Source organism: Capra hircus (genome assembly GCF_001704415.2).
Source record: "Capra hircus breed San Clemente chromosome X unlocalized genomic scaffold, ASM170441v1, whole genome shotgun sequence".
Classification (NCBI taxonomy): Eukaryota; Metazoa; Chordata; class Mammalia; order Artiodactyla; family Bovidae; genus Capra; species Capra hircus.
The window spans coordinates 37,332,493-37,351,759 of NW_017189517.1; the positions used below are offsets into that span (position 1 = coordinate 37,332,493).

Here is a 19,267-nt window from a genome sequence, read left to right on the forward strand (position 1 = left end):
CTGGGCAAAGATAGAGAGGAATGCTCAGCCGGGAAGGACAGAAATTTAGAGAATCTAGGATAGAAAGAGAAAGGCAGTGGCAAGCGTATTTTCCATATTTAATATTGTATGCAAGTTAAGCCTTGTGTAGATGCAGCATCTGACTGGATGAAATGAAGTACAGAAAACCAAGTCACAAAACCCTAGGGAGTTATCTGTGCTTGCGATATCTACTATACTATCTCTATGTGTTCATCATAGTCTGTTTTCAAAGTGACTTGCCATGCTCTCCTCGAGGGGATCTTCCCAACCCAGGAATCGAACCCAGGTCTCACCAACTGCAGGTGGATTCTTTACCATCTGAACCACCAGGGAAGTTCAAGGTAGCCTCAGACAACAATTTTGTCTTGCTTTTCTTTTTCTTTGGGATGTTTTGGTCACTGTCTCCTGTACAATGTTATGAACTTCCATCCATAGTTCTTTAGGCACTCTGTATCAGATAATCCCTTCAATCTATTTGTCACTTCCACTGTATAATCGTAAGGGATTAGATTTAGATCATAACTGAATGGCCTAGTGTTTTCCCTACTTTCTTCAATTTAAGTCTGAATTTTGCAATAAGGAGCTAGCTCAGATGGTAAAGAATCCGCCTGCAATGTGGAAGACCCAGGTTTGATCCCTGGGTCACAAAGATCCCCTAGGGAAGGGAAACTACCCTCTCCAGTATTCTTGCCTGGAGAATTCCATAGACAGAGGAACCAGGGGGGCTACAGTCCATGGGGTCACCAAGAGTCGGAGACAACTGAGCAACTAACATCTGATTGAATGAAATGTAATGCAGGAAACCCTGTCAATAACCTAATGTAGTTATATGTGATAGTGTAGTTCTACCTGGCAAGAGCCAAATGAAAGGTATGGAATAATCAGACTATCTAAAATCTTCTGTAGCCTTCACCTAGCCCTAGAGAGCACTTTGCAGGCGCCATCTACAGCACCTAAGTTGAAAAAAATTCAGTTTCCGGGCTTTGAGAGTCTGACTTCTGTAAACCAGGTCCATAGTGCCAGAGGAAGGATGCAGGCCTTGTTTGGGCCATTTGTGCACCAGCTGAGTATTTAAAAGCCTGGCTAAGCAACCCTGGCTTGAACAGTAACTCTCCAACCTAGGGAAGGAGCTCCTGGAAAATGGGACCAGTCTGGCAAGCCACTGCCTCCAATTCTGAACAAAAACCTCAGTGAATTGCAATAAAAAGGAAAACAGCAAAACCAGTTTCCAAATACAAAACACAAACAGAAGTAAACATATTTATAAAAAAGTAAACTATCCTTAAAAGTCAATCAAGATAAATGTTTTTTTCTTGACAATGCTTTAATCCCAGAAAAACAGCCTTAAATGTAAACTTGGTGAATAAATATGAGAGCTGTTGCCTGGGGGGAAGAGATTACATATCTGAGTAACCTCCTTAGTGAGAAAAAAGGAATAATACAGAAAGTATTATTCTGTACAAAGGATATTTCTTTCAAGCATTTGTGATGATACATTGAAAAATTTTCTTAATTAATTTAATTTAATTTAATTTAATTAATTTAATTATTTTAATTGGAGAATTTTGATAAAACGTGTGGCTATGTGGAAAGTATAAATCACAGAAATTAAACCTTCTCCCCTCCACACAAAAAGACTTAAGGATTAAGGAAATGAAAGAAATTGAGGCCACCAAGGAACTGCCATCCCAAATGGCCAAGTTTCCAAACGTACTTAATGTCAGACCATTTCTTAATGGTCCAATACTTAACAAGTATTTTTGTGGTTAGGCTTCCCTGGTGGCCCACATGGTAAAGAACCACACCGCCCCCCACCACCACCAATGCAGGAGACATAAGAGATGTGGGTTCGATCCCTGGGTTGGGAAGATCCCCTGGAGGAGGGCATGGCAACCCACTCCATATTCTTGCCTGGAGAATCCCCATGGACAGAGGAGACTGGCGGGCTACACTCTGTAGGGTCACAAAGAGGGACACAACTGAAGAGACTTGGCACAGACACAAACACTTTTGTTGTTGTTAATGAAGCAGTGTCAGATAATTAAGAACATTACATTTTTATTTAAAGGAAACAGAATATGAAAGGGGCTTCCCAGGTGGCACTAGTGTTAAAGAATCTGCCTGCTGATGCAGGAAACATAAGAGACATGGGTTCAATCCCTGGGTCGGGAAGATCCCCAGGAGGAGGGCATGGCAACCCACTCCAGTATTCTTGCCTGGAGAATCCCATGGACAGAGGAGCCTGGTCCTCTATGGTCCGTTAGGGCTGCAAAGAGTTAGACACGACTGAAACAACTTAGCATAGCATACTATGAAAAGAGCACACTAAAAAGAGTTTTGAGTGGTCACATTTATAAATAAGGATATAAAAATTCTGTATAAATGATTAGCAATTACATCTGGTATGGGAAAAGATGAACCAAACAGACAAAATATTTCAAATTGAGTAAAATACAAATGATTCAGTTTACAATGTTAAAGGGAAAAAACCTTAATTAATCTCCTTTTCTAACATGATGTTTGTTTCATGGTCAGATACGAAAATTACCATCTTTAGAGACCAGATGCACAAAAATTGACTTTCTCATCAGGAATAATTTATCATTATCTGACATATTAGAAAAACATTAGAAATATTAGAAAAATCTTATTAAAGGACTTGAAAAAAGGATTTTACTGCAAAGACCTAGACAAACTATCACAAACTCAGCAACAAGTAAATCCACCTGGCAGGGTGGGATGCCATGTGACTGACCTACACATCAAAATAAATTTGGGAAAATGAAGGTTCTTTTCAGAGCTGTGTGTCAGGGAAAGAGCTATGGATATTTTCCAAAAAAAAAAAAATTCACTAAGTCACTTTGTATCATGCTAATTGTTGTTGAGCCAATATTTGTCACTATGCCATATAGATGTTTTCACTAAAGTTATTGTAGCACATTGGTCTCATACATATTGTGTTAGAATGCATTTTGATATATCGAATCCATTAGGACAGTTTTATGTTTTGGCTGTTTTGCACTTGTAAATTCAGGAAATAAACAGAAGCATTAATAAAATAACATTTAAATGCCCGATAATTCAGCTGAGAGTGCAGGGTTGATTGAAACAGGTGAATCTGGTGAATAGAGAGACAAACCTGGCTTGATGTTAAAGACTGAAGGGGAGGGGATAATAAGTACATCTGACTTTTAACCTGATGGCCAAATGAGGAAAAATCATGCTCTGATGCTGTGTTTTTGGAAAAGGCTAAATAAGGGAAGTGAAGTTGCTCAGTCATGTATGACTCTTTGTGATCCCATTGACTGTAGCCTACCAGGCTCCTCCGCCCATGGAATTTTCCAGGCAAGAGTACTGGAGAGGGTTGCCATTTCCTTCTCCAGGGGATCTTCCTGACTCAGGGATTGAACCCAGGTTTCCCGCATTGCAGGCAGACGCTTTACCCTCAGCCACCAGCTGCAACTACAGTAAATAACATATTGCAAGTGTGAATCAGGGAGAAACAGTGTTAACAGAATAAAAATACCATAAACTTCTTTTGAATTCATTTTAATAAATAACAGCAACAAAATGCCCAGAAAGAGACAAATCAAATTTTCAAAAAATAATATCTTTGTCAAGTCTCCAAGATTCTGAAATTATATTTCATTCAGATTTGTTTTTGTTCTTTTCTGGCCTATAATCTTTCATTTTTAAAAATATAAGCCTTAATGATCTGCAATTATGCATCATTCTGAGAATGAGAGCATCCAGTGAGAGTAGTTCATGTCCCATTCTCCACTAGCTCAGCCAGTGAAGGACCTGCCTCTTGATTATATTAATATAATGGTATTAATTATATTAATAGGTGGTAATAGAGCAAGAGAAATATGACTCTCCCCCACCATCTTTTTTGTCAAGCTATCTGAATATTAAAGTTATTTTATTTTTTCATCACCCAGCATGTATACCTGACAAAATAAAACCCAAAATATTAACTTGACAGGATGAAAACCTCATCCAAAGACAGAGACCAGTAAGATGGGGTTGGCCCTGATTCCTAACCTATCATCGGCCTCCTCCTTTTTGATCATGACCGGTCACTCCTGAATAAGAAGAAGATGAAATGAGTGTTGGATGGAGGGGAAGAAAGCTTGAAAAAGTGGACATTTATGCTTTCTTCTTAATAAGAAGTACTTTAAAAGCAATCTAGGATTATTGGTGAGCACGAGCGGAGCATGAAGCTCTATAATCCCCTCTAGCAGGTTGTCAATCCAGCCCTTGCCATGCTGCCTAGCGTCCCTCTAGGGGTTGTGACTCGGCCAGTCCTGCTGCTCACCACCTCTGCTGGTGCCCTAGAATTCTTCTGAAATCTGGAAACCTGTCTATGATGTAACTAAGTCTTCCTTAAAAATGTTCCTTACACAGAGGTAAGTGTGAAAAATGTCAGCTCTTGGGAATTGGAGTTAGGTGGGGACCATATAACTGTGGGAAGACATGATGTTTGACCAGCTATTTTGTCATACACTACTGGGAATTTTGTTGTAAGAAATCATAAGACTCATAGTTATTGCTCTTGCTAAAATAATTTGACTGGCATAGTGAATTCTATCCCATTTAGGAACACAATGTCTTTTCCCAGATGGGATCTTCACAGAGAGGTAAAGGGCATTACCCAAGGTCACATAGCTACTGGGTAAGAACCGACACCAGGACCCAGGTGATCTCCCAAATCTCACTCTAGTGTCTGGTCTATCAGACATGGTATTAGCCTTTGAGTGTTTGGACCTATCAGAAGCTTATAGAAACTGTTTCTCTGCATTGATCTGCTTGACAGGAAATAATTTAAAAGAAAAGCTATTTGTTCAGTCACTAAGTCATTTCCCACTCTTTGTGACCCCATGGACTGCAGCATGCCAGGTTCCTCTGTCTTCCACTATTTCCTGGAGTTTGCTCAAACTCATGTCCATTGCATTGGTGATGCCATCCAACCATCTTATCCTCTGTCACTCCCTTTTCCTTTTGCTTTCAATCTTTCCCAGCATCAGGGTCTTTTCTAATGAGTCAACCCTCCATATCAGGTGGCCAAAGTATTGGACCTTCAGCTTCAGCAACAGTCCTTCCAATGAATATTCAGGGTTGGTTTCCTTTAGGGTTTACTGGTTTGATCTCCTTGCAGTCCAAGGGACTCTCAAGAGTCTTCTCAAGCACCACAATTTGAAAGCGTCAATTCTTCGGTGTTCAGCCTTCTTTATGGTCCAACTTTCACATCTGTACATGACTACTGATGTAGTCTACCATAGATCTGACTATATGGACCTTTGTTGGCAAAGTGATGTTTGTGTGCTTTTTAATATGCTGTCTAGATTTGCCTTAACTTCCCTTCTAAGGAGCAAGCATCTTTTAATTTCATGGCTGCAGTCACCATCTGCAGTGATTTTGGAGCCCAAGAAAATAAAATCTGCCACTGTTTCCACTTTTCCCCCATCTATTTGCCATGAAGTGATGGGACTGGATGCCATGATCTTAGCTTTTTGAATGTTGAATTTTGAGCAAGCTGTTCACTCTCCTCTTTCGCCTTCATCAAAAGGCTCTTTAGTTCTTCACTTTCTGCCATTAGAGTGGTATCATCTGCATATTTGAGGTTATTGGTATTTCTCCTGGCAATCTTGATTCTAGCTTGTGCTTCATCCAGCCTGGCATTCCATGTGATGTTCTCTGCATAGAATTTAAATAAGCAGGATGACAATACACAGCCTTGTTGTACTCCTTTCCCAATTTGGAATCAGCTCGTTCTTCCAAGTCCAATTCTAACTGTTGCTTCTTGACCCAAATACAGGTTTCTCAGGAGGCAGGTATGTGGTCTGGTATTCCCATCTCTTCAAGAATTTTCCACAGTTTGTTGTGATCCACACAGTCAAAGGCTTTAGGGTAGTCAAAGAATCAGAAGTAGATGTTTTTCTGGAATTCCTTTGCTTACTCCATGATTCAACAAAATAATAAATAAAATAATAAAAATAAATAAAAGCTGATACAGTGTTAATTTATTTGACCCATCTCAGCCTCCACTTGGGAAATTAATCCAAATTAAAATATATAAGCATAAAATGCATAATGTTTTTCCCTTAATAAACTCCAACAGCTGGGAATGTCACACGTCAGGTTGATTTCCAGGGTCTGCTTCTGCTTTTCCCTCTCCCTAAATTCTTTCTTGTGACCACAAATCTGCCCCCATTTGTGACTCCACTGATAAGTGTTTTTGTAGGCAGGAGAGAGAGAAGGATTTACAATTGAAGTATCAGTGTTATATTTGTGATGTTTACCCCATGTTGTTTGTGTTTGTGGTTTGCTTATTTTCATGTCTGTATTATAACGCATTATAGGATTGTAACACTCTTTTTTGCTTGATGGACATTTGCATTGCTATAAGTTTTAAGCTCACTAATCAGTCTTCTTCATATCTTTTGGTGGACACAAGGACATGTTTCTGTGGAAATATACCAAGACTGCAACTGCTGAGTCAAAATGTACATGAATGTTTAGCCTTAGTAGATGTTGTTTTCCAAAGTGGCTATATCAATTTATACTTCCACCTAGAGTACATATGTGTTTTTAAAATAATTTATCTATTTTTGGCTGTGCCGGGTCTCTTTTGCTATGAGCGGGCTTTCTCCAGTTGTGACGAGCAGGGACCACTCTCTAGTTGCAGTATGAGGGCTTCTCATTGCAGTGGCCCCCCCTTTCTGTGGAAAGGGCATGCAGGCTCAGTAGTTGTGGTCCACAGGCTTAGTTGCTCCAAGGTATGTGGGATCTTCCCAGACCAGGGATCAAACCTGCATCCTCTGCACTGGCAGGTGGATTCTTAACACCTAGACCACCAGGGAAGTCCACCGCCAGTCTTTTGACTGCTATCCATTCTCCCATTTGACAGATGGATGGGCAAACCAACTGGGCCTAAAAGAAGTTAAATATATATTTTTTTAAGTTCCAAGCCTGAATTCTAGGCTCTTCCTACTAGGCCATCAACTTTTACTGCATGGGTTTTCAATACTCAAGAATTAGTCATTTCAAAAATACATGGAATGATTTTTTGTAAGATTAAAATTGTGTTAAAGTTACCCTCTTAAATGAATGAAATGTTACCTGAAATTTACCCTGAAATGCATGAATATTAGTACTTAATTAACATCATATCTTAATAGTAATGGTTGTGGTGGTAGTGGAGGTTTAGTTATTCCCTTTGGTCTAGGACCTGGGTTGACAAAATTTCTTTGTAAAGGACCAAATAGTAAATATTTTAAGCTTTGTGCACTATCTATTATCAAACCTAGTATTTTCATATCCTTTATATTGTTCTGGTTACTATCGGTGCATAACAAATTACTCCAAAAATTAAAAGATTAAAATAATCATTTATATTCAGAAAGTATTCAGCTGCTATGTTCCTTATTATTGTTATTCCACTATTATTTTCTTCCAGTTTTGCTGAGATATAATTGACATATAATACTGTATAAGTTTCAGATGGTAAAGAATCTGCCTGTAACGAAAGAGACCTGGGTTCGATCCCTGGGTCGGAAGGGAAGATCCTCTGTTGAAGGAAATGGCAATCCACTCCAGATTCCTGCCTGGATAATCCTGTGGACAGAGGAGCCTGGTGGGCTGCTGTCCATGGGGTCGCACAGAATCAGACACGACTGAAGCAGCTTAGCATAACATGCATCATCTTACGTAGATACAAGATCAAAGAAATTGAAAAAACAATTTGTGATGAGAATTCAAGATTTACTCTCTTATTATTCATGTGTGACATATGGCAGTGTTAAATATATTATCTTGTACATTACATCCCTGCTACTTATTTCTCTTGGGCTTCCCTGGTGGCTCAATAAAGAATTCACCTGCCAATGCAGGAGACAAGAAACACAGGTTGGATCCCTGGGTCGGGAAGATCCCCTGGAGAAGGAAATGGCAACCCACTCCAGTATTCTTGCCAGGGAAATCCCATGGACAGAGGAGCCTGGTGGGTTACAGTCTGTGGGGTCAAAAAAAACAAAAGTCAGACATGACTTAGCGACTAAACAACAACAGCTTATGTATCTTATCATTGGAAGTTGTACCTTTTGTCTGCCTTCATCCAATTCTCTTTTCTTCCCCACTCTGGTAACCACAAATCTGATCTCTTTTTCTTTATTTGTTTTTGAAGTTTAATTGACCTACAACACTAAGTTAGTTCCTGTTACACAACATAGTGCTTTGGACTTTCTAAACATTTCAAAATGACCACTGTAATAAGTCAAGTCATAATATGTCACTATACCAATATATTACATAGTTGTTGATTATATTCCACACTGCATATTTCATACTGGTGACATTTATTTTGCAACATGAAGTTTGTACTTCTTTATCTCTCTCACTTCTTTCTTTCCTCCCCCAACTCCCCTCTCCTTTGGCAATCACCTGTTTGTCCTCTGTGTATGTAACTGTTTCTGTTTTGTTATGTTTATTCATTTGTTTTGGTTTTTAGATTCCACATATAAGTGAAATCATACAGCATTTGTCTTTGATTTATTTAATTCAGCATAATACCATCTAGATCAAATCATGTTGCTATAAATGGTAAGAATTCATTCTTTTTATGGCTAATATTCCATTATATATCACATCTTCTTTATCCATTCATCCATTGATGGGCACTTTGGTTGCCTCCCTATCTTGCCTATTGTAAAGAATGTTGCAATGAACATATGGGTGCATATATTTTTTCTAATTGATGTTTTTGTTTTCTTCAGATAAATACCCAGAAGTGGAATTGCTGGATCATATGGTAGTTCTATTTTTAATTTTTTGAGGAATCTCTATAGTGTTTTCCACAGTGGATGCATGCTCAGCTGTGTCTGACTCTTTGAGACCTCAGGGACTGTAGCCCACCAGGCTCCTCTGTCCATGGGATTTCCCAGGCAAGAGTACTGGAGGGGGTTGCCATTTCCTCCTTCATGGGATCTTCCTGACCCAGAGATTGAATCCACATCTGCATCTCTTGCATTGGCAGGCAAATTATTTACCACTGAGCCACCTGGGAAGCCCTTTTCATAGTGGCTGCACCAATTTACATCCCCACCAACAGTGCATGAGGGCTCCCTTTTCTTCACACCCTCACCAACACTTGTTATTTGTTGTCTTTTTAATAATAGCCATTCTGACAGGTGAGATGACACCTCATTGTTGTTTTGACTTGTAATTCTCTGATGATTAGTGAGAGTAAGTATTTTTTCATGTGCCTGTTAGCATGTATCAGCTCTTTATTCCATTTTTACTGAAAAATAGCATTCCATTATTATACCACATTTTTTTAATCCATTCATCAGATCATGAACATTAGGGATATTTCCACTTTTAAATTATTATGAGTAATGCTACCAAGGACATTTGTATATAAGTTTTTGTGTGATATTTTTCCATTTATCTTGGATCTAGAAGTAGAATTGTCAAATCATATGATAACTTAATGTTTAACATTTTGAGAAACCGCCAGACAGCCTGTTTTCTACAGTGGTACATCATTTCCCATTCCCACCATCATTTCGTGATGGTTCTAATTTCTCCACGTATTTGCAAATGCTTGTTATTATCTGCCTTTTTATTATATCACTACTAGTGGATATGAAGTGGTATCTCATTGTGGTTTTGATTTGCATTACCCTGGCAGCTGATAATGTTGAACATCATGCTTATTGGTTTTCTATACATTTTCTTTGCTGAAATATCTATTCAGATCTTTGACCATTTTTATTCATTTATTTATTCATTGCACCATGAGGCTTATGGGATCTAAGTTCCAACCAGGGACTGAATCCATGGCCTTGGCAGTGAAAGTGCACACAGTACTAACTACTGGACAACCAGGGAATTCCTCGCCTATTTTTAATTGCATTGTAAGTTCTTTTTGTATATTCTAGATGTAAGTCCCTTATCAGGCGTATTACTTTCAAAAATTTTCTCTTCTGTGGGTTGTGTTTTCACTTTATTAATTGTGTTGTTTAAATTTAAAAGTTTTCCATTTTGGTGATGCCCCATTTTTCTATATTTCTTTTATTGCTTGAACTTTTAATGTCATAGTGAAGAAATCATTGCTTAATCCAAGGTCATGAAGAATTACACCTTCATTTTCTCCTAAGAGTTTAACAGTTTTAGCTTTTATATTTAGGACTTCATTTAAGTTCTGTATATGGTGTGGTGTGGGAGTCCATATTCATTTTCTGCATCTGGATATCTAGTTGTCTCACATCATTTGTTAAAAAGACTCTTCTTTAAGCACTAAATTTTCTTGGCATTCTGGTTAAAAACCAATTGATTATAAATCTGAGGCTTTATTTCTGTATTCTCAATTCTGTTGGTCTGTATGTCCTTCTGCCAGAGCCACACTGTCTTGATTCCTGTAGATCTATGGTAAGTTTTGAAATCTGAAAGTGTGAGACCTCAAACTTTATCCTTCTCTTTCAAGATTATTTTTGTCTATTCTGAGTTCATTGCATTTCTGTATGAATTTTGGGATCAGCTTGTCAAAATCTGCAGAGAAACCATCTGAGATTTTGATAGAGGTTGTGTTGAGTCTGCAGATCAATTTAGGAAATATTGCCCAACTCAATGATATGAAGTCTACCAGTCTATGAAACATAGGATATCTTTCCATTTATTTATGTACTTTAAAATTTTGTTCAACAATGTTTTATAGTTTTCAGTATACAATTCTTGGACTTTCAAAATTTATCTCTAAGTATTTTATTCTTTTTGATGATATTTTAAATGGAAATGCTACTTTTCTTTCCTCTTTGAATTATTCATTGCTAGCATATAGAAACACACTCAATTTTAGTTTATTGATCTTATATTTCTGCCACATTGCTGAACTCTTTCATTCTCATAGTTCTTTAGTGAATTCCTTGGGATTTTCCATATGTGTGATCATATAATTTGTAAATAGAGATAGTTTTTACTTCTTCCCTTCCAATCTAGAAACTTTTCATTTTATTGTTCTTGCTTATTCTGAAAAGAATTTGCGTGTTTGTCAGAAAATAAGGCTCTTCATTTTTTTAACTATTTAAATAATCATACAAATTTACTTTCCATAATAACCTATACCTTACTACTGAATAGAAATGCTTCTTTATCATATACTAAAAACTTTATACTTGGAGATGTTTTATTCCTCTTACTATCTTTATTTCAGTACTACAGTGAGTTAAGCTTGTAGCTTTATAAATCATTCTGCTTCACTGAAGTATGAGTTTTTCCATCAAGTATAAATGAAATCCACACCAGATAACATAAGGTAACAAGCACAGTGCCTGGCACATAGGTGGTATTCTCTAGAGCAAGGGTCCCCAACCCTCTGTTAGGAATGAGCCCTTACCACCTGAGTTCCACCTCCAGTTAGGTCAGTGGTGGCTGTAGATTCTCACAGGAGCGCAAACCCTACTGTGAACTGTGCATGAGAGGGATCTAGGTTGTGCCCTCCTTAGGAGATTCATCCCCAAACCATCTCCAGTCAGGGTCCATGGAAAAATTATCTTCCACAAAACCAATCCCTGTTGCCAAAAAGGCTGGAGACTGCTGCTCCACAGGTCAATACCACATCCTGTGGCTATCCTTTGGGTCACACCATCCACAGTAATTTCGGGTTATGGATAGTAAATAATTATTTTTACTGCATTTTGAGCACCCAACATAAAAGGATTCTTTTTCTAACCAAATGTCCAAAGATAACCAGAGTAAACAAATATACCAAGAAGCTTATGTAACCCTGGTTTGATTCCTGGGTGGGGAAGATCCCTGGAGAAGGGATAGGCAACTATATCTGTACTGATGGACAATTGTGATGTTCCCTTTTTTCCCATTGTAAACAAAGCCTACAGAATCCCTACTGTAGCCCCAATTCCAGCAAAGGATAAATGCATAATAAATAATTGGTATGGGAATTTAAAAACATATTAAAACACAAGATTCTATTTTAGCGTTTTATTATCTCCATGGGTAAATATTTGAGTTGGAATTGCTGAACCAAAATATCAAATATTTTTATTTTTAAACAATTTACAAAATTGCCCTGCAGAAAATTTTTACCAGTACACTCTACAAGAGCAGGGAGGGGTCGGGGATGGGAGGGAGGTGGGAGAGGATAGCAGCAGGAGTTTGGGGTTAGTAGATGCAAACTGATATATATAGCCTGGATAAACAAGGTGCTACTGTATAGCACAGGGAACTATATTCAATGCCCTGTGATAAACCACAATGGAAAAGAATATGAAGAAGAATGTATATGTATACGTAACTGAGTCACTTTGGTGTACAGCAACAATTAACACAACGTTTTAATGCAACTATACTTCAATAAAAAATAAATTAAAAAAAAGAGCAGGGAGAAATGCATGTGTCCCCCATCTCTTACGTTTTCATGTAATCAAATCCATCAGTCAAGTTCTTAATTGTTCAACTTTCAGTTATGTTTTTAAAGATCTTCTACGAAAAGCTTATGCAGAAGCAGAAGCTAGTTATTCAGAGCTTGTTATAACAAGGGAGTTAGCCACCCTAACTTGTGTTTGGCAGAGACTTAAACAGGCAGGGCAATGGGAAAACTTTAGAGTGAAAAAAAGGAAGACCATATTTTCTCTGATTGGAAGTTGTTGGCAGTGAAACGCTGGTGAGCCAGAGGTATTTTATGTGATTGGTTTGGGGAGCACATTTAGATTTCTATAGTTAGTGGCAGGGCAAAAATAGGAAGGCTGGTAGTCATTGATCAAGTCCAGAAGATTGCTGTAGAGGCTGTGGTTTGGCTTGTGGGGCTGCTTGCTACAGAGGTTGTGGGTTACAATTCTATTGTCATCTGGTCATCGTCCGTTCTGTATTCAGTCTCTCACTTAAAGATAAAAATCATTCTTTCATTTTGTTTCAAATATAAAATCATTTTCAGATCTAAATATTTAATTCATTAGAAAACTTATGTTTTGCATACCAGGACAAAGGGACAATTTCACTTTGACGGTAACATTTTTTCCTAAAAGTGCAATATTCTACTCTTTGTACAATATTAAAGTTCACAGTCATAGCATTTCATTTATACGTCTACGTTCTTTCAATGGAATTTAAGAGCAAAGTTAGACTCCTCCCCCAGACTGCCCAACCCATAAAAAAAAAAAAAGCCTCTGAGGTTTTGTTTTGTTTTGGTGGCGCCAGGCAGCGTGTGGGATCTTAGTTTTCCCACCGCGGACAGAACCCGTGCCCCCTGCAGTGGAAGCGCGGAGTGCTGACCACTGGACTGCCAGGTAGGTCCCCACCTCTGTGGTTTTTACTAAAATTATTTCTTTGACCAACTTCTCAAGAAGAGGAAAGGGACAAAAGGGCCCAGAGAGGTTAAGAGGCACCTGCCCGAGGGAGGCGGTGGGCGGCTAGCAGACGCCGGCTGGTGGGCGGGGTGCGGGGGCGGAGCTCGGGTGACGCGACGCTCACGTGACCGCTGGGCCCAGAAGTGGGCACCGGTCCGGGTAGTGGCCCTCCCTCGGTGTTGTCGGACCCGGAGCCGTCTGCGAGCCCCTAGTTGTTGCTCCTGGTTCTTTCAGGTCAGTGTGAGGGTCCTCGTCGCTGCCTGTGGGACACCGGAATGGGGGAGGAGGAACGGGCGCAGAAAGGAGAAAGGTTGGGGATGGGGTTCTGGTCGAGGGGAGCTGGCCAGACTGTAGCTAGAGATGGCGGAGGGAAAACGGCTAAGGGGGAGCAAACGGCCGTTGGGCGGAGGGAGGGGAAGGCGGACACCCCAAGTACCCATTCCCCTTTCTCTAAACATCCTTTTCTCTGCCCTCCGTCCATTTTGGAGCCGGAGATTGTGAGCTAGGGGGCGCCCCAGCAGTGAGGCAGTGGAAATAAATCCCCTCTGCCACTCTGTGCGTAGAGTAGAAAGTTGACCTCGAGGGTGGGGAGGCGAGTTGCCTTTGGGAGAGAAGGACGCAGAGATCCAAAATTAGTTTGGAAAACATCCTGGTCTGGCGCCCGAGGCATGAAAAGAAATGGCGGCTGGGGTGCAGGGGGTGGGGGAGGGAAACGGTGGGTGAGGAGGGCAGAGATTCTGGAAAGGGGCCCGCGTCCCTGTGCATCCACCGGTGCCCATCCCCGGTCTCCTGTCTGTCTGCAGGTCTACGTGTCTGTTGTTCCCAGCGCTCTACTGCGCTATAGAAAGAGGAGGAACCTGTCCAGAATCCCCGCAGGTCAGTGAAGGAAGAGGGCACTGGACAGGGACCCAGAGGGGTGGGGAGTGTGGAGGGACCGCCCGCGAAGAATTGGGGGCCCCACTGCCCACTTCCCAACACATTTACACACTGCCGCGCTGAGCAAGCATAGGGAAAAATGGCAGGGCCTGCCAGGGAAGTGTTGTCTCACGTGTGCACGAGGAATGGTGGGGTAAAGGGTGGGCAAAAGGCACTTTCGGAGGGCCAGACCAGGTCAGGAGATCCCTGACAAAGGGCAAGAAATGACTACTACTGTCCGGACCTGCATTTCCCCCCAAACCTCAGTCTCTCTTGTCTCCTCTTTGTCTTCTCTTCCCCCGCCCCACTCCCAGGACAGGAAAAGGAGGGGACGCTCAACATGGAAAAACTCTGCAGTGAAAATGAAGTGAAGCCTGAGAACCAGGGCAAGATGGAAAACAAAGAACAGCCACTGGATGCAGGAAAACCAGGAGCAGCTTGTACTAGGGAAGATGAGGAAAACTTAGAAAACCAGGGAAGGACAGATCCCAAGGGAAAAACAGATGAGGAAGTATTAACAGTTACGGAAAGGCCAGAGAGTGAGACCAAGCCAAAAGAAGGAGCCCCAGAGAGCCAAGAAAAGCCAGTGAGTGAGGAACAAGCACAAGAAAGAAAAGCAGAGAGCGAGGGGGAGCCAGAGAGCGCGGGGAAGCCAGAGAGCGAGGGGAAGCCAGTGAGTGAGGAAGAAGCAAAAGAAAGAAAAGCAGAGAGTGAGGGGAAGCCAGAGAGTGAGGAACAAGCACAAGAAAGAAAAGCAGAGAGCGAGGGGAAGCCAAAAGAAGACAAGCCAGCCAGCGAACCAAGGGAACCGAGGGCTGGCAGAAAGCGCCCCGCTGGGGAGGATGTACCCAGGAAGGCCAAAAGAAAAACCAACAAGGGGCTGGCTCAGTGTCTCAAGGAATACAAGGAGGCCATACATGATATGCATTTGAGCAATGAAGAGATGATAAGAGAATTTGATGAGATGGCCAGGGTGGAGGATGAGGTGAAGAAAACCAGACAGAAATTGGGGGGGTTTATGTGGATGCAAAAAAGTTTACAGGACCCCTTCCACCCAAGGGGCCCAAGGGAACTCAGGGGTGGCTGCAGGGCCCCGCAAAGAGGCTTTGAAGACATTCCTTTTGTGTAGTGCCTCTGGCAGGCATTTACCAGGCCTTGTGCTTTATTAACCTTAAATGCTAATCCTATACTTTAGGTGTCGCTCTCATTATTCAACTGCAGCCCTCTATGTTTCAGTAGCAGATTTTCATCCATTGCATGGAAAAATGTTTATGGTGCATTGTAAAATTAAAAACAAAAATAGTTTTCAGAACCATATATATGGCATCAGTCCATTTTTGTAAAACTACAAAGATACTTTACTAGTGATCCATGTACAAGAAAAACTGAAAACTATCTACTAAAAAATCAATAGCGATTATCTGTGGGTGATTTTTTTTTCTGTTTTTTGTTCATCTGTTTATATTCTCTTAAAAAACACACAGCTTACTTTTTATCATAGCAATAATGAAAGATAAAAAATAGGAAAGCAATACCAAGCAATCAAGTACTATTCAGTGAAGTGCCTTCTGAGGCAGTGGAGACACATAAAATTTGTGTTGCCAGGATGTGAACTGAGTAAAAGTCACATTACCTCTGGGACTCAAAGGTGCAAGAATCAACTTGGCAATTAGTACAGATCCATTGTTGTAAGGGAAACTCTTGGCATCAGTGAGTTGGGGATAAAACTTGCCTTCTAGGGCTGTGGAGAATATTCAATAAGATGCTGAGTATGTGAGCTGGTTCCCACTCTGCCCTGCACTAGCAGGGCCAGAGCCCCAGCAGATGTTTTGGAGAGGGCTGAGGAGGTTTCAAGTGTGTGCAGGAGTAAGTCCAGACAGCTGTGAGGTGGGTGGCCCTCTCCAGCTGGGGTAATGTCATGACTCTTGGGGGGTATGCCTCTGCTTGTGGGTACTGTACCCTCCTAAGGCTCCCACTGCTGCTGATGGGCTAGAGATCGTGATGGTCTAAAACAACACCATGTCACAACTGAAAAGTGGAGAATTCTCTACAGTAGAGTTACCCTAACTCACCTGGGTAGCACCCAGTTGTCACTTGGGTCTTGCTATTTATAAAGTTCTTATAAAACATACCTTTCCAAGTATTTTGTTGGTTTGTGTGTGTTTCTGTGTACAGCCATCTGCACTGGATTTAGATACTGGAGATTGAACCGGGAGAAAAATCTGACCAGATGCTGTGCTATTCTCACCTGTTAATCTCGTGTCTGCTGACGCTTTTTTCTTAGAAGAAGTTGGCTCCTAGGAAATTCCTGTTAAGCCCTGGCTTATCATTTCAGCAGACCCATCTACCTATGTGATTTTTTTCCCTCTGTCTCTTCATTAGCCTTTTATTTGCTTATAGTGTTTCTTTAAATAAACGTTTAGGCCAGTTGTAGATTTACAGAATTATTACAAAGATACAGTTTCCATATACCCCATACCTGTTATTAACATCATTGGAAAAGACTCAGGCTGGGAGGGATTGGGGGCAGGAGGAGAAGGGGACAACAGAGGATGAGATGGCTGGATGGCATCACCGACTCGATGGACGTGAGTCTGAGTGAACTCCGGGAGATGGTGATGGACAGGGAGGCCTGGCGTGCTGCAGTTCATGGGGTCGCAAAGAGTCGGACACGACTGAGCGACTGAACTGAACTTTTAGCTTGAAGCGTTCGTCACAATGAACCAATGTTGATAATTTATCATTAACCAAGATACATACTTTATTCAGAGTACCTCAGTTTTTCCCTAATGTCTTTTTTCTGTCCCAGGATCCCATCCAGGTTTTCATCTTACAATTAGTCATCATGTCTCCTTAGGCTCCTCTTGGCTGGGACAATTTCTCACACTTTCCCTGTTTCTTATGCCTTGACACTCTTGAGACGCACTGGTCAGGTACTTTGATTAGTGTACCGCAGTTTCAGTTTGCTTGATTTTTCTCTTATGGTTAGTGAAGTGAAGTCGCTCAGTCGTGTCCGACTCTTTGTGACCCCGTGGACTGTAGTCTGCCAGGGTCCTCTGTCCATGGGATTTTCCAGGCAATAGTCCTGGAGTGGGTTGCCATTTCCTTCTCCAGGGGATCTTCCTAACCCAGGGCTCAAACCCGGGTCTCCCACATTGTAGACAGACGCTTTACCATCTGAGCCACCAGGGAAGCCTCTCTTATGGTTAGACAGGTGTTAAGTGCTTTTTTGGGAAGAGGATCACACAGGCAAAATGGAATCATATAAAGGGTACATACTATCAATATTATCACTATGTTAATATTGGTCACCTGGCTAAAGTAGTGTTCTCAGGATTCTACATGGTAAAGTTACTCTTTTATTTCTCCCTTTCTAGACTATACTCTTTGGGAGAAAATCACTGCACAGTCTACACTTAAAAGACTGTGGTGTTATGTTCAATCTTGTTGAAGATAGAGTATCTCCAACATTTATTTGGAATTCTACATATTTGATTTCTCTCCATTTATTTAATATACTTTGGACTGTACTACTACTATATATATTTTCATTGCTCAAATTTTTCCACTTTTGGCCATTGGAAGTTCTTTCAGTTGGCTCTTGCATCTATTTAACATACCCCCATCATTGTGTACGTGTGTATGTGTGTGTTTATAAAACTTTCTGGTGCTACAAAATGGTCTAGTCATATCTTGCATATTTCCTGCCCAAATCCTAGAATCAACCATTTCTCCAAGGAACCCTGGTACCTTTGGTTGGAGAACAGTACTAGAAACCAAGATTTAGGTGTTAAGTATACACCCTACCATTTGGATATCATTGCTTCTAGGCCCTTTCAGTTGATAAAGAAGATATATATGCATCTCTTTCTGTCTCTCTCCATATATATATATATGTATGTACATATATATACATCTTTATATGTTTTAAAATATATAGAGAGAAAATTTTATCTTTAGTCTTAACAGACTCCACTCATTTCCAAAGTTACCTATATCAGTGCCTTATTCTTCCATCCCTTTCAGTGAAGTTGTTTCGTGCATTTGTGATATACTTGAGTCTTTTGTCACATTCTGTGTTGTGGGAATGTTGTTATAAATGCACTTTTAAATATCAATTCCAGTTGTTCATTGCTGGTATATAGGAAAGCAATTAAATTTATATATTAACTTATACCCTGTGATCTTGTGACCAGGAGTTTGTCAATGCTTTGGCATTTTCTACATAGACCGTCATGTCATCTGCAAATAGGGATAGATTTATTTCCTCAGTTCTAATCTGTACACTTTTTATTTCCTTTTTTGTCTTAATACACTAGCTAGGACTTCCAGTATGATGTTCAATAAGAGCAATGAGAAAGGACATCCTTGCCCTGTTCCTGACACTTCAGGTGAAGTGTCTCCTTTTATATCACTAAGTATCATGTTAGTTTCTTGTAGTTTTTGTTGTTCAGTCACCATGTAGATATTCTTTATCAAACTGAGGAAGTTCCCCTCTACTCCCAGGTTGAAAGCATTTATCATGAATGGTTGTTGGAGTCTCTCAAATACTTTTTCCTGTATCAAATAATATCGTATAATTTTTCTTTTTTAGTCTGTTAACATGTAGTGGATTATATCGATTGATTTTCAAATGTTGAATCAACCTTGAATACCTGGAATAAATTTCAGTTGTTTGGCACATAGCTTTTTATACATTATTGGATTCAGTTTTATAATACTTTGTTGAGTATTTGTGTCTGTATCCATTAGAGATATTGGTCTGTAATTTTCCTTTCTTGTAGTATCTTTTATCTGGTTTTGGAATTAGGGTAATATTGGTCTCACAGAATGAGTCAGGTGTTCTCTACTTCAGTTTTATGGAAGAGATTGTGGAGAATTGGTATTATTTCTAACATAAACGTTTGGTAGAATTCACTGGTGATTTCTAAATGTTTACTGGTGGTCCTTAAATGTTTGGTACAAAT

General features: G+C 40.3%; 1 protein-coding gene across 3 annotated transcripts; it reads left to right on the forward strand.

Moving 5' to 3' along the window:
* Positions 1-13,488: 13,488 nt before the first annotated feature.
* TCEAL4 (transcription elongation factor A like 4) lies at positions 13,489-16,443 on the forward strand. 3 transcript variants are annotated; one of them, XM_018044201.1, is made up of 4 exons: positions 13,489-13,619; positions 14,189-14,261; positions 14,615-14,946; positions 15,067-16,443. In XM_018044201.1, the coding sequence occupies exons 3-4, from the start codon at positions 14,641-14,643 to the stop codon at positions 15,427-15,429; spliced, it is 669 nt and encodes a 222-aa protein (XP_017899690.1). In that variant the 5' UTR covers positions 13,489-13,619; positions 14,189-14,261; positions 14,615-14,640; the 3' UTR covers positions 15,430-16,443. The 3 variants fall into 3 exon arrangements, with proteins under 3 accessions (XP_017899690.1, XP_005700249.1, XP_005700250.1); XM_005700192.3 differs by having other exon boundaries at positions 14,620-16,443; XM_005700193.3 differs by having other exon boundaries at positions 13,490-13,619; positions 14,615-16,443.
* The last annotated feature ends 2,824 nt before the right edge of the window (positions 16,444-19,267 follow it).